Source organism: Papio anubis, chromosome 9, assembly GCF_008728515.1.
Source record: "Papio anubis isolate 15944 chromosome 9, Panubis1.0, whole genome shotgun sequence".
Classification (NCBI taxonomy): domain Eukaryota; kingdom Metazoa; phylum Chordata; class Mammalia; order Primates; family Cercopithecidae; genus Papio; species Papio anubis.
The window spans coordinates 89,558,289-89,585,358 of NC_044984.1; the positions used below are offsets into that span (position 1 = coordinate 89,558,289).

At 42.3% G+C, this 27,070-nt stretch overlaps 1 protein-coding gene and 1 pseudogene across 5 annotated transcripts in view; one reads left to right on the forward strand and one right to left on the reverse strand.

Moving 5' to 3' along the window:
* FGD6 (FYVE, RhoGEF and PH domain containing 6) overlaps nucleotides 1-27,070 on the reverse strand; it is a 132,288-nt gene that overhangs the window by 31,585 nt on the left and 73,633 nt on the right. For all 5 annotated transcript variants that reach the window (XR_001892892.3, XR_002515789.2, XM_021922791.2 and 2 more), the window contains exons 7-9: nucleotides 25,782-25,938; nucleotides 23,011-23,098; nucleotides 1,411-1,461 (exon numbers count right to left, since the gene is read on the reverse strand). Coding sequence is in view for 3 of the 5 variants with exons in the window: in XM_021922791.2 (XP_021778483.1) it covers nucleotides 1,411-1,461; nucleotides 23,011-23,098; nucleotides 25,782-25,938 (296 nt within the window). In the remaining 2 variants the exon portion in view is untranslated. The remainder of the gene's footprint in view (nucleotides 1-1,410; nucleotides 1,462-23,010; nucleotides 23,099-25,781; nucleotides 25,939-27,070) is intronic.
* LOC101004489 lies at nucleotides 13,266-13,980 on the forward strand (annotated as a pseudogene).

Consider the following 27,070-nt stretch of genomic DNA (forward strand, 5'->3'; position numbering starts at 1 on the left):
ATGATTAAGAGAATAAATAAGAATCTCTATCAAAGGGGTTAAAAATGTTCACTTTTTATTCTGCAAATGTAAAGGATATACAAGAATGTGATCAGGCTGGGTGTGATGGCTCACGCCTGTAATCTCAGCCTTTGGAAGGCTGAGGCGGGCTGATCACTTGCGATCAGGAGCTCGAGACCAGCCTGGCCAATAAGGTGAAACTAAAAATACAAAAATTAGCTGGGCATGGTGGTGCATGCCTGTAATCCCAGCTACTCAGGGGGCTGAGGCAGGAGAATTGCTTGAACCCAGGAGGCGGAGGCTGCTGTGAGCCAAGATCGTGCCACTGAACTCCAGCCTGGGGGACAGAGTGAGACTCTGTCTCAAACAAAAAAAGAACAAGGGATAGACCTGTGACATTTGAAAGAGGTTGTTGGGGTTAAACAGAAACACCCAAACAGAATTAATCTGTGTATATGTGTGTGTTATCTGCAAGAGAGGGAGAGAGAGAGATTGTGAGGGAGAGAGACACAGATAGGCAGACAGACACAGGAACTCCAATTATCCCACTAGCTATGAGTCCCTCATGATGTAATGGACTGTTTCCCTTAAGTACTACTATGGGTGAGGGAAGGCTAATATCCTATTGTTAAACAGTCCCAGAATAATATGCTTTTATAGACTCATCCCTGCTTTGTAGTTTAGTCACTTCATGGACTCATGATTTTGAAGCCTGAGGACCTTGCAGACGTTCTGGTTCAATCCTGTTTTTGAAAGACAAATAAATGGACCTCTAGGGAAACTGAATATGGCACAAGCACAGAGTGACTGAGCACAGGAGGGCAAAGCTTCCTGACCTCAGCCACCACGCTGGCTCCCCCCACCGCCAGTCGCTAGAGGTTGGTTCTCATGCAGGGCTGGCTTTGGGTCTCCCCTGTCCATATAATCTCACCTATCCCCAGCACTGCTTTACTACTTATCTGGTTCTATGTGAATCTGCTCAAAATGGAGTTTTCAGGAAGGCCTCAAGTCTTTTTTTTGAGAAAGAGTCTCGCCCAGGCTGGAGTGCAGTGGTGCAATCTCGGCTCACTGCAACTTCTGCCTTCCGGGTTCAAGGGATTCTCCTGCCTCAGCCTCCCAAGAAGCTGGAATTACAGACGTGCACCACCACGCTTGGCTAGTTTGTGTATTTTTTTTAGTAGAGAAGGGGTTTCACCATGTTGGCCAGGCTGGTCTCAAACTCTTTACCTCAGGTGATCCACCCGCCTCGGCCTCCCAAAGTGCTGGGATTACAGGTGTGAGCCACTGCACCCGGCCTTCAAGTCGTATGAATAGAGTTTGTAACAGATTTTGTCATCAATATATTTTTACTTTCGTCCCCTACCTAAATAAACATAATATAAAAACTCTGCAACCACAAAAGTTATTTACCTTGAGTGTCTCTGTAATCTCCAGCATCTTCTATGAGATTCTTTAAATAATCTAGAAAAGAAGAAAAAAAAGTATTTGAGTACAATAAACCAGTGAGCCCCAAACACATATCTTTCTTTTTAATACTTCTGTTAGTCTTGCTGGTTAATATACATGCTAGTCCAACTTGTGCTAACTTGTGAAAAAATAAAGCCCTGAGATCAATTTGAAATCAAGACATAGCATCAGAGCTAGAAAGAATCTTGGAGGAAACATTGGTTATTTTAGACATGAGGAATCAGATTACTGAGCAAAGGATCTCACCCAAGTCACATAACTTCTTGGTGGCAAAGCCAGCATGAGAATTCAGGTCTTCTAATGCCCAGTTCAGCTTTTATTCCAACACATAGGAAAGTACCTTAATCTTGAGATCAGACATACATCTAGTATAAAGTTCTAAGACATTAATCCAATCCCTAAAAGACTCCTGGATTTGTTCATCTAAGAGTCTAACAATGCTCAGGACACCAAGGGAACTCAATATATGTATTTAAACAGGTGGTTTTCAAATGGGGACAAATTTGACCCCCAGGGTACATCTGGCAATGTCTGGAGACAGTTGTGGTTGTCATAACTGGGGAAAGGGGGTGCTACTGTGGCTAGTGGTTAGAAGTCAGAGATGCAGACTGGACTCGGTGGCTCATGCCTGTAATCCTAGCCCTCTGGGAGGCCGAAGGGGGTAGATCACTTGAAGTCAGGAGTTCAAGACCAGCATGGCCAACATGGGGAAACCCCATCTCTACTACACACACACACACACACGCGCGCACACACACACGCATGCACACACCCGGCAGAGATGCTGCTAAATATCTTATAATGCAGCCCTGCAACAACAACAAAAAAATTATCTGACAACAGCAAAAAATATCAATAGGCCTGAAGTTGAGAAACCTTGGTTTGGATGAAGATAGTCTGTAAATAAGCAATGTGGTATATAGTAGTTCTTATAATACAGAAAAAAACTGAGGCAATAGAGGAACCTATATTTAATAAATCTTTGACACCAAGGACAGTCATGGAATTTCAAGGCAATACTTCCTTCTCTGTTGAGAAATGCTGGATGGTCTCCCATTACCTGTGAAATTAATACAAATTCCTCCCTGGAATTTAAAGTCCCCTGCTACATAGTCCCTATCAATTTTTCTCTCTCTCTTGCTACTGCCTAAAATGGGCCCTTTGTTCTGATTAAATTTGATTCTGTGCAACCCCTTAAACACTCCCCATGCGTCCCCTGGCTTCACACCTTTTATCCCTAATTGTCCCTTTTTCTCGATCCCTTTCTCTGTCTCGCATATACAAATTCTACTCATATTCTTCAAGGCTCTTCTTAAATCCCACTTCTCTTACAAAATTTCCATTTGAAAGAAACATCTTCTCCCTTTGAGTAACACATGACACAGCAGTCTCACTTTATGCTTCTATTATTTTCTTTTTCATTAGACTCAAAGCTCCTTGTGAGCAAGTCATCTGATACATCTTTCTCTCTCACACAGCACTTATCCAGGGGCTTTGCACAAAAGGGACAACAAGTGCTTACTGAATAAAAACAATTCACTTACTCATTCAAGACAGAGTCTCACCCTGTCACCCAGGCTGGAGCACAGTGATGCAATCATTGCTCACTACAGCCTCAAATTCCTGGACTCAACCAATCCTCCTGCCTCTGCCTCCCAAATAGCTATGACTACTGGTGTGTGCCTCCATGTCTGCTTTTTTTTTTTTTCCCCTCAGAGACAGGGTCTCGCTTTGTTGCCCAGGCTGGTCTTTAACTCCTGGCCTCAAGCAATCCCCCGGCCTTAGCCTACCAAACTGCTGGGATTACAGGCAGTGAGCCACTGCACCTGGCCAATAATATATTACTTTTAAGTTAGGATTGTATTTTAGTTGAGGTAAAAGGCAATAAATGCTGAAACCAATTCTAATGCCAGTGGGAACTGAGAAAATGAAAGGAGAAAAGGGGTGTTCAGAAACTGAATATATCTTTATCAGACCCAACTGCTAGTTAGTACTATTATGGAATAGATACAACTTCACCTCATGGATTTATGAAATCACGCTCAAAGGAACAAAGGAAAACATGGGTATCGGTGCCAGATCTTCAAACGTAACAGATGACACAAGCACACGCCCAACTGCTGAAACTTCGTAAATCTTTGAGACAGTGATCTAAGAGCCTGTGTGAGTCTAGACGTGCACATTATAAATATCCAGCACTGGCAATATGCCATGGTGAGATGTTATGTATAAACATATTAAGCTTCCCTGCACCATGGCATAGGTTCTATCTTGCCAGAAACCATCGCTAGCAATTTAGATCTTAATCTGAACAAAGAGAGCATCCGCCCCAAATATAAAGGAAAAATGAAGTAGGCACACAAAAAAATTTAAAAACCCAAATTAACAAAACACATAAGATACACGTTACACTTAGCCTTATCTGGAGATGAAAATAAACTTATTCTCACTCTGACCCCACTCAGAATGCATTCAATATATTACATAAGCTGTGTTTTCTCAGTGCAAACATTTAACATTTCTATGGCTGAAAGTTGACAGGGTTGGGGAGACAAACTTACCCTCCCTATTAGATGTTCTCAAACCCTAAGCTACCTCATTAATCAAGTGATTTTCCTTAAGCTGTTAGTTAGCTGAAGAGTGTGGAAAGGAACACAGATTTACCTAAATATCAGACTCATGGCGAGTTCCTATTTTGTCTTAAATTTCTGTTCTTTAATACAGAAGTATACCAATGAAAACAGATACTTCTCTAAACCAAAAGGGCTACCCAGAAGATGTCCATATTAGGAAATTCTGACCTCAGAATCACCAGGCTGAGCCTGATAAGCTTCTAAGTTGCATTTTCTTTGCTTGTACTCAAACATGAACTTTAATGAACACAGTTTAAATACACTGAGCAGAAAACCCACCATTAATACGTTGCAACATCATGCTATTAATCAAGGAAGTAATGGAGTTAGGTTTACCCTCCTTGCCAATTTTTTAAAATTTTGGTCTCCAAAATTCAACTCTCCAACTTATTCATCCATCCATCCATCCATCTTTTTGAGGACTTTTACCTTGGCAAAGAGAGCAGGACCAAGATCTCCTTAAACAGTTAAGAATCACCTGGGGCTTTAACTGCAGCATAAGAATGTGACTGATAACCCTGAGTCAGATGGGAGGAACAGTGAAACCAGTAGCTGGCTCCAGTGACTGTTATAACCCAGGTGAAACCCAGGAAAGGAGACCAGACAGACACGCCTATATTGGTCATAGGGAACCATCCAGTACCTATCATTTAGGACCTGGTATGCGGCAGAAGCTTTCCTAATAACAACGAAGAGAGCAGTCATTTCAGTTTGCCATGTTAGACTGGTAGTATTCTATGACCTTTCTGTTCCTGCCAAAACAAATTGAGCATTATTCAAAACTTCACTAATAAAACTGCCTCAAATGCCACTGAGGTTATTTTTATCAAAGGGAAAAAAAGCAAATGTTGGTTCAGTGTGTAGGTACACTACAAAATGTACTCTCTGGCCACCAGGTGGCATCACTGATTAATAAAAGTTAATGAACTCCATCACCATCACCCAAACATGAGCAGCAAAAAATTAACTGGAACACAACATACTATGTGCAACTTTCAGGGATATGCAAGTTACTTTTTTTTTTTTTTTTGGAGGAAGGTCTTGCTCTGTTGCATAGGCTGGAGTGTGCAGTGGTGTGATCAATGCTTATTGTAGCTTTGATCTCCCGGGCTCAAGTGGTTGTCCCACACCTCAGCCTCCCAAGTAGCTAGGACAACAGACCTGTACTACCATGTTGGGCTAAGTTTTTGACTTTTTTGTAGAGAAGAGGTCTATGTTGCCCAGGTTGGTCCTGAACTCCTGAACTCAAGTGATTCTCTCACCCTCGCCTCCGAAAGTGCTGGGATTATAGGTGTGAGCCATGGTGCCAGTACAAGTTAATTTTGTTCTCATATAAAATGCCCAAGGTCACCGGGCACGCTGGCTCATGCCTGTAATTCCAGCACTTTGGGAGGCTGAGGTGGGCAGATCACGAGGTCAAGAGTTTGAGACTAGCCCCGCCAACATGGTGAAACCTCCGTCTCTACTAAGAATACAAAAATTAGCCAGGCATGGGGGTGCATGCCTGTAATCCCAGCTACTCGGGAGGCTCAGGTAGGAGACTTGCTTTAACCTGGGAGGCAGAGATTGCAGTGAGCTGAGATCACGCCACTGCACTCCAGCCTGGGCGACAGAGCAAGATTCTGTCTCAGGAACACCACCAACAACAAAAAATGCCCAAGGCCGGGCGTAGTGGCTCATGCCTGTAATCCCAGTACTTTGGGAGGCTGAGATGTGCAGATCACTTGAGGTCAGGAGTTTGAGACTAGCCTGGCCAATATGGTGAAACCCCATCTCTACGAAAAATATAAAAATTAGCCAGGTGTGGTAGCGGGCACCTGTAATCCCAGCTACTCAGGAGACTGAGGCAGGAGGATTGCTTGAACCCAGGAGGTGGAGTTTGCAGTGAAACGAGATCATGCCACTACACTCTAGTCTGGATGACAGGGCGAGACTGTCTCAAAAAAAAAAAAAAAAAAAGAGAATGGATGAGGACCCAATATATACTATATCTTGTTGGAGATCTAAGTTTTCTGTATAAGGGTTCCCAGGGAGCCTTACCACCACTCATTGATTACCTAATCAATAAATAACCAACTTAGAGCAGAAACTAGGCGGAATTACTGTTAACCATTACTAAAAACTAGTCATCTGTGGGAATCTGGGACTTTTTGCATTCAACACCCAGTCAGATTCCTGGACTGTGCACTGAGAAATGTTTGGCAGCAAAGCACAGAGGAAATGAGTGTATAGGAGGGATAACATTCCAAAGTCAAGTGTTTTGAATTTGAGAACATGTCTTGCTTTGTATTTTTCAGATTTCGTCTTTCCTCCATAAATATGTAGTGGGATCAGCAACACATACAGAATTATGGGATCCAGAGAAAAGTAAGTCTACTCAATATGCCTTTGTAAAATTTTACGAAGTTTCAGATTTTGTGAGAAACAACCTAAAATTAGCCTGACTTGTGAAACAAAGTACTGATCATTTTAAATACCAAAAACAAGCATGAAGTGTCAAGTTACAAAACATACTGACACTTCAAGGCAGCTTGGTGAAGTGGTCAAGAGCCCTTGCTCTGGAATTAGAAGACGGCCAGGTGCAATGGCTCATGCCTGTAATCCCAGCACTGTGGGAGGATACAGCCTGGGCACACAGTGAGACCCATCTCTAAGTCTTTAGATGATGATGATGATGATGATGATGATGACGACGACGACAATAAAGACAGAAATGCTTACTCTGCCTGGTCCAGCCATGTCTAGTCGAGGCATGGGACTTTGGCCATGCCCCGTAGCATTTTTTTGTGTTGATATCCTCATACATAAAATAACTAGGTTGAACAAGAATGAAAACTGTTTTCATTCTAAAATATCATGAAATATATTTTGTCCAATAATAAAATAAAAAATGAAAAATTTGAAAAATTAAATAATGAGGAAAACTTAAACTATGAACACCTCTTTGAGAAAAACGATTACTAAACTATTTCCTTGCTTTTATAAATGCTTGATTTGACTTAAAAACCATCCTGGGGTATATCATACAGTGCTTAGATATTCTATTAGCTCTTTAGTGCATTTAGTTTGTTTTGCCTATTTATATAAGTAGGATGGCAATACATCCTAATTTCCCCATATGATCTTGCCTTATACCTGCTGTCCAGGCATAATTATAAATACTGTCCTCTTTTACTTTTGTAAGTTAATGGGTTTGGATTATAAGTAACACTGATTAGTACCATCAGCTGCGGTGGCTCACACCTGTAATCTCAGAACTTTGGGAGGCCGAAGTGGGCAGATCAACTGATGTCAGGAGTTTGAGACCAGTCTAGCCAACATGGCAAAAACCTATCTCTACTGTAAATACAAAAATGAGCTGGGGGTAGTGGCGCACACCAGTAATCCCAGCTACTAGGGAGATGGAGGCAGGAGGATTGCTTGAACCCAGAAGGCAGAGGTTGCAGTGAGCCGAGATTGTGCCACTGCACTCCAGCCTGGGTGACAGAGCAAGACTCTGTCTCAAAAAAACAAAAATAAAAATTAAAAAATAGGCCAGGCGCAGTGGCTCAAGCCTATAATCCCAGCACTTTGGGAGGCCGAGGCGGGAGGATCACGAGGTCTGGAGTTCGAGACCACGCTGACCAACATGGTGAAACCCCCGTCTCTACTAAAAATACAAAAATTAGCCGGGCGTGGTGGCATGTGCCTGTAGTCCTAGCTACCCAGGAGGCTGAGGCAGGAGAATTGCTTGAACCCGGGAGGTGGAGGTTGAAGTGAGTCGAGATCGTGTCACTGCACTCCAGCAAGGGCGACATATTGAGAGTTCGTCTCAAAACAAACAAACAAAAATTAAAATAAATAAATAAACAAAGCATGCTTTCTTCCATATTTCAGATTCTTTCCTTGGGATCAAGGAGAATAATTTTTTTTTGCTTCATGATTTGTGACATAGAAAAAAACTAAAGTTAAAAAAAATTTTAGGCTGGGCATGGCGGCTCATGCCTGTAATCCCAGCACTTTGGGAGGGTGAGGGAAGTGGATCACCTGAGGTCAGGAGTTCAAGACCAGCCTGGCCAATATAGCGAAATCCTGTCTCTACTAAAAATACAAAATTGGTAGGACATGGTGGTGTGTGCCTATAATCCCAGCTACTCGCGAGGCTGAGGCAGGAAAATTGCTTGAACCCTGGAGGCACAGGTTGCAGTGAGCTGAGATTGCACCACTGCACTCCAGCCTGGGTGACAGAGCTAGACTCCATCTCAACCAAAAAAAAAAAATTTTTTTTAAGGCTGGGCGTGGTGGCTCACGCCTGTAATCCCAGCACTTTGGGAGGCCAAGGCGGGCGGATCACAAGGTCAGGAGATCGAGACCACGGTGAAACCCCGTCTCTACTAAAAATACAAAAAATTAGCCGGGCGCGGTGGCAGGCGCCTGTAGTCCCAGCTACTCAGGAGGCTGAGGCAGGAGAATGGCGTGAACCCGGGAGGCGGAGCTTGCAGCGAGCCGAGATCGCGCCACTGCACTCCAGCCTGGGCGACAGAGCGAGACTCCGTCTCAAAAAAAAAAAAAAAAATTTTTTTTTAAATTATTTTTGAGTGCTTGATACATATCACAAAAAAATGTTTCCTAAAGGGATGTGAAAATTTTAAATATAAATATATGAGAACACCAGTTTTAGTAAATGCTAGTTTTGTGTGTTGTAGTTTTTTGTTGCTAGTAAACTGATAACCTGTTTTATTTGATATTTATCCCTCGAAGGACATGATACACCATGATATATTTATTATGTGCTTTTTTTCTAAGTCATATTTATTCATATTTTTAGTCTAGATGTCTATTTTTAGTATTTGTAGTGAAATGAAAATTTCCTAAAGGTACATTTTCTGATGTGCTATTTGCCTTTTTACTTTGACTATATTTTAAACTTTTATAATATTTTAATGTTACTATATGGTGCAAAGGTGCCTCAAAAGATAAAATAAATAAAATAAAATGAAAAGTGTCAATATTTTCATTTACAGGCTGGGTGCTGTGGCTCACCCCTGTAATCCCAGCATTCTGAAGCGGACAGATCACTTGATGTCAGTTGTTCGAGACCAGCCTGGCCAACGTGGTGAAACCCCATCTCTACTGAAAATACAAAAAATTAGCCGGACGTGGTGGTGGGCACCTGTAATCCCAGCTACTAGGGAGGCTGAGGCTGGAGAATTGCTTGAACCCAGGAGGCGGAGGTTGCAGTGAGCCAGGGTCGCGTAACTGCACTCCAGCCTGGGCAATAAGAGTGAAACTCTGCCTCAAAAAAAAAAAAAAAAAAAAAAGAAAGATATATATTCCTTTATAATTGCTTTATTTTTCTGGGCCTACAAAACTATCTTTCCTCCTGTCTTCATTTTAGAGTTTCAATAAATAGCCGATTTTGTAATTCTTCATATTTAGTTCTGATTCTATTTGTAGTATATATATTAATGTAGGGATCTTGATTGGTTTTTCAAATTATTGTTATTTTGAGATGGAGTCTCTCCCGTTGCCCAGCTGGGAATGTAGTGGCATGATCTTGGCTCACTGCAACCTCCGCCTCCTGGGTTCAAGGGATTCTCCTACCTCAGCCTCCCCAGTAGCTGCGACGACAGATGTGTGTCACCACGCCCAGCTAATTTTTGTACTTTTAGTAGAAATGAGGTTGTACCATGCTGGCTATTTTTCAAATTATTAATAGGTTATTCAATAAACAATCTTTTCTTTTCATATTGTCTTGGGTTTCCTACTTTGTCATACATTAGATTCCTATAAACACAGTCAATTTCAAGTTACTTCCTTATTCCATAAAGAATAATTCCTTTTATAAAAAAAATCAATAGATCTATTCTTGCAGTGGTATTGTGTAACTTTAATTGTTGACACCTTAGAATATGTATGGACTGGCATTTGCCTCCCAGAATTATTATTTAACAATGTACATATCCTATTTATTTCTATGCACATCATCATTTTGACAAGTAATGATAAAACTCCAAAATTCGAAGTTAACTATAATGAGAATATGTAACGTCATGAATATATTAGAAGCTAAGTAAATGGTACTATAGTATAAGGTATCATTTTATGCACAAATGCTAAAACTGTGGCCTTCCTGAGGACAGAAAGCCTGATTTTAATTATTGTTATAGCCCCTGCACCTAGAACAAGATCTGGTATGCCGGGCGCAGTGGCTCACACCTGTCATCCCAGCACTTTGGAAGGCTGAGGCAGGTGGATCACCTGAGAACAGGAGTTTGAGACCAACCTGGCCAATGTGGTGAAATCCCGTCTCTACTAAAAATACAAAAATTAGCCAGGCGTGGTGGATCACGTCTGTAATTCCAGCTACTCGGGAGGCTCAGGTTGGAGAACTGTTTGAACCCGGGAGGCAAAGGTTGCAGTGAGCTGAGATTGTACCATTGCACTATAGCCTGGGCAACAGAGTGAGACTCAGTCTCAAAAAAAAAAAAAAAAAAATTGCTCTGGCCTTTGGCGCTAATTCTTCTGCTTCTCAAATACTCATTCAATTCTAGTCCTTGCCTATGTATGTGGCCTAGAGCCACCTCTTATAGAGGTGGTGCTTGCCTAAGTTAGAAAATGTGACCTCAGGAGGGGCACAGTGGCTCATGCCTGTAATCCCAGCACTTGGGGAGGCCAAAGTGGGCAGATCACATGAGGTCAGGAATTTGAGACCAGCCTGGCCAACATGGTGAAACCTTGTCTCTAATAAAAATACAAAAATCAGCTGGGCCTGGTGGCATGCGCCTGCAGTCCCAGCTACTCGGGAGGCTAAGGTAGGAGAATCGCTTGAACCTGGGAAGTGGAGGTTGTACAGCCTGAGCGATAGAGTGAGACTCTGTGTCAAAAAAAAAGGAAAGAAAATGTGATCTTTCTGGGCTCTCGCGTTGCCTTTCTGTGAATTAGAAAAGGTCCCTTTCCTGGGCCAATGCACCCCCTCCCTCGCCAGAGAACAAAACATGGCAAGGAAAGTGCAGGCTGGATTTGAAGCACAGGCAGACATCCTTGTCCAAGAATTATGTAAGGAAGCCCTGGTCTATCCTAGACTTTGACACAACCCTGGTCCTGAGGCGGCATCCCCACAGAACTCACAAACGAAACCCAACTCCAGGCTCATCCTAAGGTAAAATTTTGACACAGATCTCATGATAGATGGTATCTCCCTACGTCCCTTTTTAATGGGATAGTCCAGCTAGGCATATCCAGAATGTCCTAAGGAGAGGCAAACTGCAAAAGTCGATATACACTATTTTGACTTGACTTGTCTGAAACTGCCTTTCTTTCTTCAATTTTTTTTTTTTTTTTTTTTAAAGACAGGGTTTCCTTCTGTTGCCCAGGCTGGAGTTCTATGGCTCACTGCAGCCTTGACCAACCTCGACCTCCTGGGCTCAAGCTACCCTCCTGTCTCAGCCTCCCGAGTGCCTGAGACTACAGGTGTGTGCCACCATGCATGGCTAATTTTTTTTTTTTTTTTTTTTTAAAGAAGCGAGGTCTCCCTATGTTGCCCAGGCTAGTCTCGAACTCCTGAGCTCAACGGATCCTTCTGCCTCGGCCTCTCAAAGAGCTGGGATTACAGGCGTGAGCCACTGTGCCTGGCCTGAGACTGCTCTTCTTAGTGGATACTTTTTCTAGTAGCTGCCAGTTTATTAAGCAGGAATCTTAAGTGTACGGAAATGGCCTTGGCACAGTCAAGCTACACTTAAAAGAAGTTCTTACCCATATTTGGTTTGTACCACCCTGAGTATCAACAAGCAAACTTAGGTTTAGGGAGATAAGCACATTTTATTACCCAACAGCCAAGCGAAGAATAAAGCAAATATAAGTACCACAGTTCAAATTTGACTAAAGTTCAGTGTTTTCTCCAACTGAAACAGGTCCTGATGAGAGCCCCTGATTCTGACAAAAACTGCCAGAGAAACTTTAGCAACACATTCTGCTTGCTATAGCTCTGCCAAGACAAGTCCCAGCAACAGAGGCATTTGGCTACTTGCAGGAAATCTGGGTCAAATCTGCACTTAGAATTGGAAAAAGAATGGCTTTGTAGCAATGTCCATGGGTAGAAATCGGGGTATCTGCAAATCTGGATGGCATAAAGAGGCACACAAACAAATCCATCCTATTTTCACTAACCTCTAGGTGAAAAATAGGATTTTCTCCCATCATAAATGGAGGTGCAAACCACAACAGTATCTGTGATATCTGTGACTTTATCACCACAGATATTTTTGTAGCATATTACAGTTGTGGCAGACATCTTACCCCTCTCAGCACTCTTCCCACCCCTACCTCAAAATCATGGTAGTTATTACATCTGCCACCAGATCTTATTTAATGCAGTACTAAAGAAGTACAGGCATTAATTACTATGTCACAATTAAAAAATATTTTATTACTGTGATTGTGGTATAGCCAAAAAAAAAAAATTTTTTTAAATAACTGTACTTCAGCCCAATTGGTTTCCCTTTAATCTTATGTAATTTTTTCAGCACTTTAAAAAAATTATTCTGAGAAGCGCTCATAGGCTATATCAGATTGCCAGAAGAATCCAGGCACAAAAAAATTTAAGAACCACTGTTCTACAGAGAAACTAAGATTACATTTAAAAGCTCTAAGCTAATAAAACAGGTGGATGAAATGTGCTACCCTTGATCTTAGCCAAAAGGCCAAGAAGTGATGATGAAATGTGCTTAGCTCATATGCCCTAAACACTTTCCATAGCATTAAAATATTTCATGGACGGCTGGGCGTAGTGACTCATGCCTATAATTCCAGCACTTTAGGAGGCTGAGGTGTAAGGATCTCCTGAACCCAGGAATTCAAGACAAGCCTGGGCAACATAATGAGATCCCATCTCTACAAAAAAAATAGAAAAAATTAGCTGGGTATGGTGGTGCATGCCTATAGCCACAGCTACTTGGCAGGCTGAAGCGGGAGAATCTCTTGAGTCTGGAAGGTTGAAGCTGCAGTAAGCCATGATCCTGCCACCACACTCCAACCTGGGCGATAGAGCAAGACCATGTCTCAATAAATAAATACATATTTATATGTTGTGGATACCTGGATACAATTTATTCAATACTATCTCTCAAAATACTTTGTTCACAACTACAATTAAAAATGAATTCCTTCTCGCCAAACGCCACCAAGATGGTGTTCAGGCGCTTTGTGGAGGTTGGCTGGGTAGCCTACATCTCCTTTGGACCTCATGCTGGAAAATTAATTGTGATCATAGGTTACTGATCAGAACAGGGCTTTGGTTGGCGGACCTTGCACTCAAGTGAGGAGGCAGGCCATGCCTTTCAAGTACATGCAGCTTGCTGATTTCATCCTCAAGTTTCCACACGGTTCCCGCCAGAAGTATGTCCCACAAGCCTGGCAGAAGGCAGACATCAATACAAAATGGGCAGCCACAAGATGGGCCAAAAAGATTGAAGCCAGAGAAAGGAAAGCCAAGATGACAGATTCTGATCATTTTAAAGTAATGAAGGCAAAGAAAATGAGAGACAGAATAATAAAACATCAAGTAAAGAAGCTTCAAAAGGCAGCTCTCCTGAAAGCTTCTCCCAAAAAAGCAGCTGCTGCTAAAGTTACAGCAAAAAAAGATGACCGCTGTGGGCAAGAAGGCTCCAGCCCAGAAGGTTCCTGCCCAGAAAGCCATACGACAGAATGCAGCACCCCCTCCAAAAACTCAGAAGGGTCAAAAAGCTCCAGCCCAGAAAGCACCTGCTCCAAAGGCACCTGGCAAGAAAGCATAAGAGGCAATTATAAAAAGTAATATGGTTCTTTTTGAAAAACAAAAACAAACACAAACAAAACAAAACAAAGGCCAGGCATGGTAGCTTACACCTGTAATCCCAGTACTTTGGGACGCTGAGGCAGGTGGATCACTTGAGGTCAGGAGTTCAAGACCAGCCTGGCCAATATGGTGAAACCCTGTCTCTACTAAAAATACAAAAAAATCAGCTGGGAGTGGTGGCACATGCCTGTAATCCCAGCTACTTGGGAGGCTGAGGCGGGAGAATTGCTTGAACCTGGAAGGTGGAGGTTGCAGTGAGCCGAGATCATACCACTGGACTCTAGCCTGGGCGACAGAGTGAGACTCTGTCTCAAAAAAAAAGAAAAAAAGAAAAAACACAACAATAACAATTAGGCAGACATGGTAGTGGGCACCTGTAATCCCAGCTACTTGAGAGGCTTTGGTGGGGGAATTACTTGAACCCAGGAGTCGGAAGTTGTGGTGAGCTGAGATCACACCACTGCACTCCGGCCGGGATGACAGAGTGAGACTTGGTCTCAAAAAAAAAAAAGAAAAAAAAAAAAGAATTGCAACAGAACAAGAGCAGAGCAAATTACAACATGATTTCTGAATTCTGAATAGTATTATCTTCCTAATTTACATGGATGGAACTGCCTTATATCAGAGACCTTTGGGTTCGTCAGAAACCAGGTAACTAGATTCCTTGGCTGGAGTCCAGGACAGCCCTACTTTTTTTTTTTAAATCAAGTTCTGCCTTAGAGAAAGTGTTAAAATAACTTTGATACATACAATTAACCCTAGATTTTAAAATAAATACTTGCTAAACAGAAGTTTTCCGTAAGGGTTTTTAAAAAAGAGTCATCTATTAGCGGCCAGACAGGGTGGCTCACGTCTGTAATCCCAGCACTTTGGGAGGCCAAGGCGGGTGGATCACGAGGTCAGGAGTTCAAGACTAGCCTGGCCAATATGGTGAAACCCTGTCTCTACTAAAAATACAAAAATTAGCCAGGCATGGGGGCATGTGCCCGTAATCCCAGCTACTCAGGAGGCTGAGGCAGAAGAATCGCTTGACCCCAGGAGGCGGAGGTGGCAGTGAGCTAAGATCGTGCCACTGCACTACAGCCTGGGTGACAGAGTAAGACTCCATCTCAAAAAAAAAAAAAAGTCATCTATTAATTTAATTATGATCTTTTTTATGTGTGCTTGTTAGCCTGTACATAGCTCAAATTTATAGCTTCAGAACACTATAACAGATGTTTTAAATATCTCATTTTCTACCAACATGAGAAATCCTAGATTTCTAAAACCTAGAGGCAGTTAACATCATCCTAGACTAAAGGCAAAGACAACAAGAAAAAGTAATATAGTATGTTGTTAAAGTAACCTTTTATATAACATAAATATTTTGAACAAGATCAAAGAAACCACCTGATCCACATTTAATCAAAGTTCAAAGAACTGTTTTTCTTCTAAATACATAAGTGGAAAAGACTTTTCAGAGGAATTTTTAAATTCCTCAATCTTATATTTTCTCTGTCAGCATCCTTACTGACTCAACACCAATGTAATAACCTTCCACAAATGAAAGGCTTTTTACTGGAAAAAAATAAATAAATAAATAAAAATTATACAACATATAGCACAGGTAGAGGGAAAAAGACTAAAAGGATATGTGATATCCATCTCTGGATGGTAGAAGATGCAAAGAGACTTTATTTTTTTTATAATCCTTAAATATTTTTATATGTACAAAAGATCACTTCAAAGACAAAAAGTGACCCTTACAAAAATAATACATCACCAGAATATACTTTCTCAAACTGAATGAGTATCTTTTGTGACTGCTACTTGCACTAAAGTCTGCCTCTGACTTCATTTTTTAGATAGGGTGTCCTGCTCTGTTGCCCAGGGTGAAGTACAGCAGGCATGATCATAGCTCACTGCAGCCTCGAACTCTTGGGCTCAAGTGATCATCCTGCCTCAGCTTCCTCAGTAGCTGGGATGACCGGCGTGTGCCACCATACCCAGCTAATTTTTAAATTTTTCTTTTGTAGAGACAGGGTCTCACTATGTTGACCAGGCAGGTTTCAAACTCCTGGGCTCAAGAGATCCTCCCAACTCAGTGCTGGGATTACAGGCATGAGCCACCATGCCCTGCCCTGCCTCTGCCTTCAAGGGGTTTACAATCTGGTGGAGAAGATAAGGCACAGAGCCATGGTATAATTAAACAACTAAAAGATTCAGTCACAAGACAAAGGGCAAGATCAATACAATTTTTAGGAATTGCAAAGGAGAAAGCTCAGTGGGGGCCTGAGTGACTGGGCATGACCTCAAAGAGGAAGACTGTAAGCCCCATCAGGGTAGCGGCTACCACTGCGTTGTCTGCCAGTGTATATGGGTGTCTAGCGCAGGACCAACATATATAAATATTTGTTGGTGGAGTGATTAATGGAGGAGAGATTCTGGTTTTGAAGGACAGCTTTCAGGAGACAGCGAGAAACCTACTATAGCTAGACCAAAGGAAAAGAAGGTTCAAGTAATTCTGGGTTATAAATTGTGGTCTTTATACCAGGAATAAGAGGGTTTTCAACTTTTCTAATAAACAGAATGAAAGTGTATCCTTGGAAGATAAATTAGGCAGTAACTGTACTAGGCTACATGGAGGTGTGGTAAGAGGTAGCATGACCACCAGCAAAATATTGCTATAAAATGGCATGAGTTTAGAAGGACCTGTCCTGGAGCATAACAAAGAAATAGAAGGAGCAGAAACTAGAGGTGGAGGAAAATTTGCTGGCAGATTCTACAGGGAGGAAAGAGAAAAGGGGAGGATTTCAGTCCTTTCCATAATTTTGTGACTGGATGACTGAAAGAATGCTTTTAAACATTTATTAATCCATCCGTCCATCCATCCATCCACCCACCCATCCATCCATCCATCCATCCATCCAGCACTCATTGCTGCTACTGTATGGAGATTCTCGACCTTATAAAAAAGAGCAACTCTCCCTTTCCCTAACTACACCTTTCAGTTGACTGAGTCCCTGATGTGTTCCAGGATCTATGCCTGACACTGGGATAGGATAATAAAGATGGTCTCTACCCTGAAGAGATGAGAAAGATAAGCAATGGTGTAAGTTAAGGCTGCTCTGATGGCAGTGTCTATTTTCTTCCCCTACTTCCCAGCTTCAAATAGGATCCAGCCTGATAAACCGGCCTTGAGCAGCCAATACAAAAGTAAAATTTCCAAGTTTTTTTTTTTTTTTTTTCTGAGACAGAATCTTGCTCTGTCACCCAGGCTGGAGTGCAGTGGTGCAATCTCAGCTCACTGCAACCTCCACCTCCCGGGTTCAAGTGATTCTCCTGCCTTAGTCTCCTGAGTGGCTGGGATTACAGGCGCATGCTACCACGCCCAGCTACTTTTTGTATTTTTAGTAGAGAAAGCGTTTCACCATGTTGGCCAGATTGGTCTCCAACTTCTGAGCTCAAGCAATCTGCCCACCTCAGCTTCCCAAAGTGCTGGGATTACAGGCATGAGCCACCGTCCCCAGCCAAAACATACAAATATTTAGGCTTAAATTACATAAATCAATGATTTTGTTATACAACTATATGCATTCTTTTAGATCTGGATTTGAATTGATCTTAAAAAAATACTAACAAGAATGTAGGTATAAGTTTTTTACTACAATGCAGGAAGAGATTGCCTAAATAGAATACCCTATAGAAATCTAAAGTAAGTACAGGAAAGAAAAAGCTGCAAGACAATAACATGGTTATTTGAACAGCAGTGATAGACTGCTCTATCTGGGAATTTCCACTGATCTTTTCTAAAAGGATTCCAGAAGAAACCATCTTATCTTATCATCTATGCATTATCTCAGTGGGAGGCACAAACCTACTTAACATTGAATCAGGAGTACTGACTCCTTCCCCTTCTCAGCCTGAAACTTAAAGTTGCCAGGAGTTGCCTCAAATGAATGAAGTACCACTCCTGTCTGCTCTTGTATATACTGTGCTTTTGGAATCCATCCAAACTCCAAAATGGAAATAAAAGTACTTACCTCACAAGGTTGTTGGAGGATTAAATCATTCGAGCTTTATTATCCAAAGTAATTAACATGTTTGAAAGATGCACATTTAAGACTTAAAATCCAACTTTAAAAAATCTCAGCCTGGGCCCAGTGGCTCAGGCCTGTGATGCCAGCACTTTGCGAGGCTAAGGTGGGATGATCACTTGACCCCAGGAGTTGGAGACCAGCCTGGACAACATGGGGAAACCCTGTTTCTACATGAAATTTATTAAAAAAAAAAAATCTCAGGGCCCAGACAGCAGTACTTTCATAGCAACAGTAGACATATCTTGCAAAGTAGACAGTAATCAGAACATTACAAAAATCAGTATTAGAAAAATCAGAAAATTTTAAGTAAAAATAAAAAGCATCAGTTAACAGGATAGATCACTTAAATACAAAAATAAAAAAGCCAATCTTTAGTATTGACCTGCAAGGTTATAGGAATATCCTTAGGATTTTAGGAATATAGGTGCTTCAATTAAGCTGTGTAGGCCTGGGAGGACATTTCACCTTTCTGCTTGTGCCTTTCTTTTTAGGAGAAGATATCTCTAATACACCTTACATCTCCAAAATGTTGTCTCAATGTCGTTCTTTGAACTAAAAACATTTTGGCTAATGAGATTTTTTTTTTTTTTTTTTTGAGATGGAGTTTCGCTCTTGTTGGCCAGGCTGGAGTGCAATGGCATGATATTGGCTCACCACAACCTCTGCCTCTTGGGTTCAAGCAATTCTCTTGCCTCAGGCTCCAGAGTAGCTGGGATTACAGGCATGTGCCACCATGCCTGGCTAATTTTTGCATTTTTAGTAGAGACAGGGTTTCTCCATGTTGGTCAGGCTGGTCTCGAACTCCTGACCTCGGGTGATCGGCCCGCCTCAGCCTCCCAAAGTGCTGGGATTCCAGGCGTGAGACACCACACCTGGCAAGATGTTTTAAACCTAGCTTAAAACCAGTCTAAATTATTTCCTGAACAGCTTCAACATATCCCAAACTGACTCAGATATTTTGGAGGCCACTAAATCATAGACATAAGACACGCTCCCTGAGCTCAAGGTTGGAGAACAGAAGCAATCAGAGATGGCTACAAAGTGAATGGACTTCTGACCTGATTTCAGGTCAGGCTTGGAGGAAGGAAAGAATTTTAATCAATGGAAAAAAAGGCATAGGATGAAGAATACAAAGTCTGTGTCCTTTCTTTAATTTTAGTCTTGATTTTGTGGCCTTGACCAGGCCATTCATCACTTTCCCCCCCTCCCAAATCCACCAGTATTGAGGGCCTACTATATATAAGGTATTGTGCATCAATTAACGAATGGAAAAGCCAAGATGGGCAGATCATCTGTGGTCAGAAGTTTGAGACCAGGCTGGCCAACATGGCAAAACCATGTCTCTACTAAAAATACAAAAATTAGCCAGGTGTGGTGGCAGGTGCCTGTAATCCCAGCTACTTGGGAGGCTGAGGAAGGAGGATCACTTGACCCTGGGAGGCAGAGGCTGCAGTGAGCTGAAATTGCACCACTGCACTACAGCCTGGGCAACACAGCAAGATTTTGTCTCCAAAAAAAAAAAAATAATAATTAATTAATTAAAAAATAAATAAATAATGGAAAAGATTTTCCAATCTAAGATTAAATAAGAGGTAGCTCTAACTAAAAATAACTCCAAGCTCACATGATGTCGGTATTATAGAACAAAATTATTCCTTTTTTTTTAAAGAGATGGAATTCTCACTGTCACCTAGGTTGAAGTACAGTAGCATGACCACAGCTCACTGCAGCCTCGAACTCCTGGGCTCAAGCAATCCTCCCTGTTCAGCCTCCTGAGCTGCTGGGTTACAGGCATAGGCCACTGAACCTGTTCAAACCTATTTTAGTGGCCGGGCGCGGTGGCTCAAGCCTGTAATCCCAGCACTTTGGGAGGCCGAGACGGGTGGATCACGAGGTCAGGAGATTGAGACCATCCTGGTTAACCCGGTGAAACCCGTCTCTACTAAAAAACACAAAAAACTTGCCGGGCGAGGTGGTGGGTGCCTGTAGTCCCAGCTACTCGGGAGGCTGAGGCAGGAGAATGGCGTAAACCCAGGAGGCGGAGCTTGCAGTGAGCTGAGATCTAGTGAGGTGGGCCACTGCACTCAGCCTGGCAACAGAGCAAGACTCTACTCTCCAAAAATAATCCCAAATAGGCGGGCTGGTGAAACAAACCTGTAATCCCAGCACTTTGGGGAGGCCAGCCGGGGAGGCTGGTGAGATCTGAGGTGGGGAGATCGAGGACCATCCCTGGCCAGACAGGGGTGAGGCAATCTCTACTAAAGAAAGTACAAAAACCAGCAGGCTGAGGTGGTGGGCATGTAGTCAGCTGCTGGAGAGGCACTAAACAGGAAGAATAAATAAACCTGGGAGGTGGAGCTTGTAGTGAGCTGAGATCAGCCTGCACTCCAGCCTGGGCTGACAAGGCCGAGACTTAGATCTCAAAAATTAAAAATAAATAATAATAAAATAAATAAAATGTAAAAATTAATCTGTGCATTAAATTTTCAGATTCTTGCTCCATTCCCCTCCCATTTGAAACCATACTGTCTTTTGCCACTGAAAACAGTACTTCATTTGACAGCTGTGGAAAGAGCCTACACCATTCAATAGCTGGTTTATGACAGCACTGAATTTATCTAGCAAAAACACAACATGTGTATCAGTACTTCCCTTTGTCCTGTGTATTCTAAATCTCTGCCAAAAGCAGAAGAAAGTACAGAGGGACAGGATATCCTTAAATTATTCAGTTGGCTTTATGTCATTCCAAAGAGAAATCTAGTGCCTGATTCATAGTTAGAAGTTTAAATTAAGGGCCAGTTGTGGTGGCTCATGCCTATAATCTCCGCACTTTGGGAGGCTGAGGTGGGCAGATCACTTGAGGTCAGGAGTTCAAGACCAGCCTGGCCAACATGGTGAAACCCCATTTCTACTAAAAATACAAAAATTAGCCAGGCATAGTGGCACATGTCTATAATCCCAGCTACTCTGGAGGCTGAGGCAGGAGACTCGCTTGAACCTGGGAGATGGAGGCTGCAGCGAGCTGAGATGGCACCACTGCACTCCAGCCTGTCCTGGGGCTAAAAGGTAGGTCTTCCTCTTGAGCAGTCTGTCACTAGGCAAGCTTTGAAGTGCTGAAACCTTTGCCTAAAGAGAAATGAGGAAATCCTGGTTTTTCAGGATTCGCCTATTACCTCCAATATAGCTCTTGGCTTAAGAGAGCAAAGTAAAGAAGAAAACCAAACACACCATTTATTAAGGAGAGTAACAGAAACCAAGTACCTCCAAATTTACTTATAGAAAATTACAACACATTGACTTTACGGTCGTGGCCACAGTTTTGATGTTCTTGTCCGTCTTGATACAATTTTAAGGCATATTATATACGCATATTAAGTCACTGTACATCCAGTACAGTTCAGCAAATATTCCAGAGAACCTAGTAGTAGGTGTTGGGTAACTATGTTTAGTACTGAGACTACACTTGTCTTTTTGTGATACTAAACCACGTAATCTCAATAAACCTGCTATGTCATCTGTGAAGATTAAACTGGTATTTGCAAGGCTATGGTAAGGATTTAAAGAGCCAGTGAATACAAAGGCCTGATTACAGCATGTTCCTTCACTCAAACACAGTGTTTTTGCTTTTTTCTTTCCTTCTTTTTTCCTTACTAAACAGACATAGTTCTATAATCTTGAAGCTTATAGTCTAGTAGAAGATAGACTATTATCATGATAAGGAAATAACCATCAGGATAAGAATACTATTACTAATAATAGTAGAAGCTAATACTTAGTAGAACCTTTTTTTTTTTTTTTTGAGACAGAGCCTCGTTCTTTCGTCCAGGCTGGAGTGCAGTGGTGCGATCTCGGCTCACTGCAACCTCTGCCTCCCGGGTTCAAGCGAGTCTGCCTCAGCCTCCCGAGCAGCTGGGATTACAGGTGCCCTCTACCACCGGCTAATTTTTGTATTTTTAGTAGAGATGGGGTTTCACATCTTGGCCGTGCTGGTCTCGAATGCCTGACCTCGTGATCCGCCCACCTCGGCCTCCCAAAGTGCTGGGATTACAGGCGTGAGCCACCCCGCCCAGCCGAGAACTTGTTATAATTAAAGCATTATTCCTGTTTTTTTTAGACAGCGGTCTCACTATGTTGCCCAGGATAGTCTCAAACTCCTGGGCTCAAAGATCCTCCCACCTCAGCCTCTCCAGTAGCTGGGACTACAGGCGTGTCCACTGCACCAGCTATAGTACTATTCTAAGCACTGTCCACATTTAGCTTATTAATCAAACCTTATAACGACCTTCTGAGGCAAGTAACTAGGGCTATGATAGTGCTATATAAATATGTGGGAGTGACCCTCTAAACTCCATTCTTGAGTAATTGGGGAAAGTACCTTCTTTTTTTTTTTGAGACAGAATCTTGCTCTGTCGCCCACCCAGGCTGGAGTGCAATGGCACAATCTCAGCTCACTGCAACCTCCGCCTCTCGTTTTCAAGCGATTCTCCTGCCTCAGCCTCCTGAGTAGCTGGGATTACAGGCGTGCGCCTCCACACCCAGCTAATTTTTGAATTTTTATTAGAGACGGGGTTTCACCATGTTGGTCAGCCTGGTCTCGAACTCCAGGCCTCGTGATCTGCCAGCCTCAGCCTCCCAAAGTGCTGGGATTACAGGCATGAGCCACTGCACCTGGCAAAAGTACCTTCTTGGAATTAATATTAGACAGGTAAAATGATGCAGGGGTATGGGCTTGGGATGGTCAAAGATGTTCTGAATAAAAAATAGCTACATATATGAATGCCCTGGAGTGAAAATGTACACATGGATGGATGATCAAAGAACTGAAAGCTGTTCAGTTTGGGCAACTGTATGTGTGAGGTACATAAGCAATCTACAAATCCACATATTAGGCAACATGGTGACTGGTGTGATATACAAAGAGAGGCACTCTTAGGAAAGGCAGAGTTTCATAAAGGCAAGAAGAGTTGGATGATGGATAAACCAACTGGGTGGTTGGCAAAATGCTGGAGAAGCCCACCTGTCAGCAACAGTCTGTACTGGGGGATCCTCTGAACCGGCTTCAGCAGATAGTGCTTGAGGGCCAGATTAGCACAGCGAGGGCTCATCTGAAAGGAGAAGGCATCCAAAATAAACACAGTGTTTTTTAAGAAGCAAGGGACCCGGATTCAAGTGCTCAGGAAACCAAACTTTAAACATCAAGCAACTCTGGAAGGAGATTAGGAGAGAGGCTCTCTTTTATTTTAAGGTACAGCTGTTACACATACTGAGAGTGAACCCCAGCCAGATTGACCACCAACCTCCACCCTTTCCTGTAGGCAGTCCCTGAAATCACTTGCTCCTAGGAAAAACTTGTTAACAACCCTCACAAAGAGCGTGGTAGCCACAGTACGGGTCCTAGGCTAGTTAGAGCCCACCCTACCTAGCAGCTCCCACTTGTATTGATAAATACAAACAAATCCCAATGGACCAAAGAAATGCATGGCCCCCCAAAATACGGCAGCAGAAATACAACTGCCAGGAATTGGATTCAAATAACAATCACAGCCTTGTGGTCAATATAGTCAAAATAATGGTGGTGGCAGGGAGAACTGTAGAAAGTGAAGATAACCTGAAAAGCGGCCTTGCTAAGTTTCCCTTCTTTAAGAAGTCTGAAGAACGTAAAAGTCTTTTGCAGATGAATGGCCTTATAAAAAGATAGCCCCCAAATCACAGCGTTTATAGGAACATCGATTGTGGAACCACATTTTGGCTTGAATACAAAGACATTTGGTTATCCCTTGAAACCTCTCTTTCTTAGTATGTACAACAGACATCTATCTCGGCCCATTCCTGAGCCTCACCCTCATTCTCCAACCTAAGAGTTTACTGTAAGGTGGCATCAAAAAGGCCAAGTGAAAATGTCCCTGCATCCTAAGAACTACAAAAAAATGTCATGCTTCTAACATAGTGCAAGTTGGTGGATAAGTTTTGTCAGATTTCCTCAGACCTTTATCATTTTCTAAATATGTACCACTACTATCTGGTACACAGAGTGATTACAAAATTATAATAACGCATGTTAAGAAAGTGTCTTTCATTCAAGCATCATTAACCCAGATGGCTAATTCTCCCGGCCTTATGGTTCCCTGTTTTCTTTTGTTAACAAGGTAACACAACAACTCACTGGACTCTTACCAAAACCTGGGTCAATCATCACTTGCCACAATTACATCACACTTTGTTTTTTGATAGCACAAAGACAACAGAGGAGAGGAAAAGAAGAAAAAATTACAGATGACTTTAAAGTTTAATTATTTGTCTACTGCACAAATCAGAAATCAGCAATACCATAATATTTTAAAAACTTTTCATTTCAGCCAGGTGAGGTGGTTTTGTAGTCCCAGCACTTTGGGAGGCCAAGGTGGGTGGATCACGAGATCAAGAGTTTGAGACCAGCCTGGCCAACACAGTGAAACCTGTCTCTACTAAATATACAAAAATTAGCTGGGCACGGTGGCACACGCCTGAAATCCCAGTTACTTGGGAGGCTGAGGTAGGAAAATCACTTGAACCTGGGAGGCAGAGGTTGCAGTGAGCCAAGATCACGCCACTGCACTCCAGCCTGGGTGACAGAGGTAGACTCCATCCCAAAACAAAAACAAAAACAAACAAACAAAAACTCTTTTTATTTCTAGTTTTGTGTGACTGGAATTCACCGATCTTTTAAGCTTCAAAACAAGTAAGTATTAAAATACAGTACTCAAATTTTACTCCAAATTGGTGGAGGGAACTTGTGATTTTATCTCTAATTAAATCAGTGTTCCACACTCACAGCTCTGAGTCAAAAGTCAAAGCTTTGGCTGACACATACTCTAAACAGGTTATTACTTTCTCTTAACTTTGGCACCAAAGCCATGTTATTTATTTATCTAAAGGGAAACATAAATTCTATTTCCCATCCATCACCGTAAGTTAGTTGTTAGGATAAAAGAGTAAGTTAAATTAAAAGTTAAGAAATGTTCCTTAATCAAGTCCATTGAGTCAGAAAGTAGAATGGTGGTTGCCAAGGGCTGGGAGGGAAGAGAGAACGGAGAGTTAATGTTTAATGCCTATAGAGTTTTCAGTTTTGCAAGATGAAGAGTTCTGGAGATCTGGTTGCACAAGAATGTCAAAGTACTTGACGTTACTGAACTATATATTGAAAATTGTTAAAATGGTAAGTTTGTGTTATATGTATTTTACCACAGTTAAAAAAGTCCCATCAAAATATTCTTTCTGGCTAGGCACTGTGGCTCATGCCTGTAATTCCAACACACTTTGGGAGGCTGAGGAGGGTGGATCACCTGAGGTCAGGAATTTGAGACCAGCCTGGCCAATGTGGTGAAACCCCATCTCTACTAAAAATACAAAAAATTAGCCAGGTGTGGTGGCACGTGCTTGCAATCCCAGCTACTCGGGAAGCTGAGGCAGGAGAGTCGCTTGAACCCAGGAGATGGAGGTTGCAGTGAGCCGTTGTATGCGCCATTGTACTCCAGCTTGGGCAACAGAGCAAGACTCTGTCTCCAAAAAAAAAAAAAAAAAATTATTTCCAAGTCAAAATATTCCCATGTGCAATAATAGATTTTCAAAATTAAGCCACGTACATTGCTTGAGTTCCCACCATTTAAATTGTTCAATTCCATCTTTGATTTTGAAGGGATTACTTTTTAACTTTTTTTTGTTTGCAAGCTTTGTTTTCATGACTGCAACTTATTATTAAAGTTTCAACAACAAAAAGAGAAGTGTTCAACATTAGATGGTAGCAAATACCTCAAATTCTCTAACAACAGCAGCAAAACCTGGATTTTTCTTGCACTGTTCGTCCAGCAAGGCTATATTCTTATCAAATTCTTTGATGTATGTGGAATACATTTTTAGATATGGTCCCTTTTTTACAAAGATATCAGCAATTCTTTGTTGTTCAGTCCTATGGACAGAGAACAGATACACAAAAAATATAAAGAGAGTGATTAACATATCTAATGATAAGCAGAGTCCACATCTAAGCCATCAACTTATCTTTTTTTCCTTTCTTGGAAAACATACCTCAAAATGCCTACTTTTCACCATTTCCACTGCCACCATCACATCTTGCCTGGACTCTCACTGGTTTCCCTGCTTCCATTCTTGCCCTCTCCAAACCATTCTTCAGCACAAGGAGAGAGTCTTAAAAAAATGTTTGTCAGGGCTGGGCGCAGTGGCTCACACCTGTAATCCCAGCACGCTGGGAGCCAAGGCAGGCAGATCACCTGAGGTCAGGAGTTCGAGACCAGCCTGACCAACATGGAGAAACCCAGTCTCTACTAAAAATACAAAATTAGCTGGGTATGGTGGTGCGTGTCGGTAATCCCAGGTATCTGGGAGCTGAGGCAGGAGAATCGTTTGAACCCAGGAGGGGGAGGTTGAAGTGAGCCGAGATAGCGCCACTGCACTCCAGCCTGGGCAACACAGTGAGATTCCGTCTCAAAAATAAATAAATAAATAAATAACTCCTTGGTTGGGCGCCGTGGCTCATGCTTGTAATCCCAGCACTTTGGGAGGCTGAGATAGGCAGATCACTTGCGATCAGGAGTTTTAGACCAGCCTGGCCAACATGGTGAAACCGTGTCTCTACTAAAAATATAAAAATTAGCTGGGCGTGGTGGCAGGCGCCTGTAATCCTAGGTACTCGGGAGGCTGAGGCAGGAGAATCGCTTGAATCTGGTAGATGGAGGTTGCACTGAGCTGAGACTGCGCCACTGCACTCCAGCCTGGGAGACAGTGAGACTCTGCCTCAAAAAAAAAAAAAAAAAAAGAAAAGAAAAAGAAGAAAAACTCCTTACCTGGCACACAAAGGCCTGCCCTTTCTGACCCATCACACTGCTCTTCCTCTTCCCCATTTATCTCCCACCACACTGGCCTTATCTTCTTTGGAGACATGGAATTAATTGCCACTATGCAGACTTCCACTAATGGTTCCACATGCCTGGAAATATAGAACCCTGGCTGGCTCCTCCTTTTCTTTCAGATGTCACTGTAATGAATACACCACCTTCACAGAGGGCTTTCCTTGACCACCC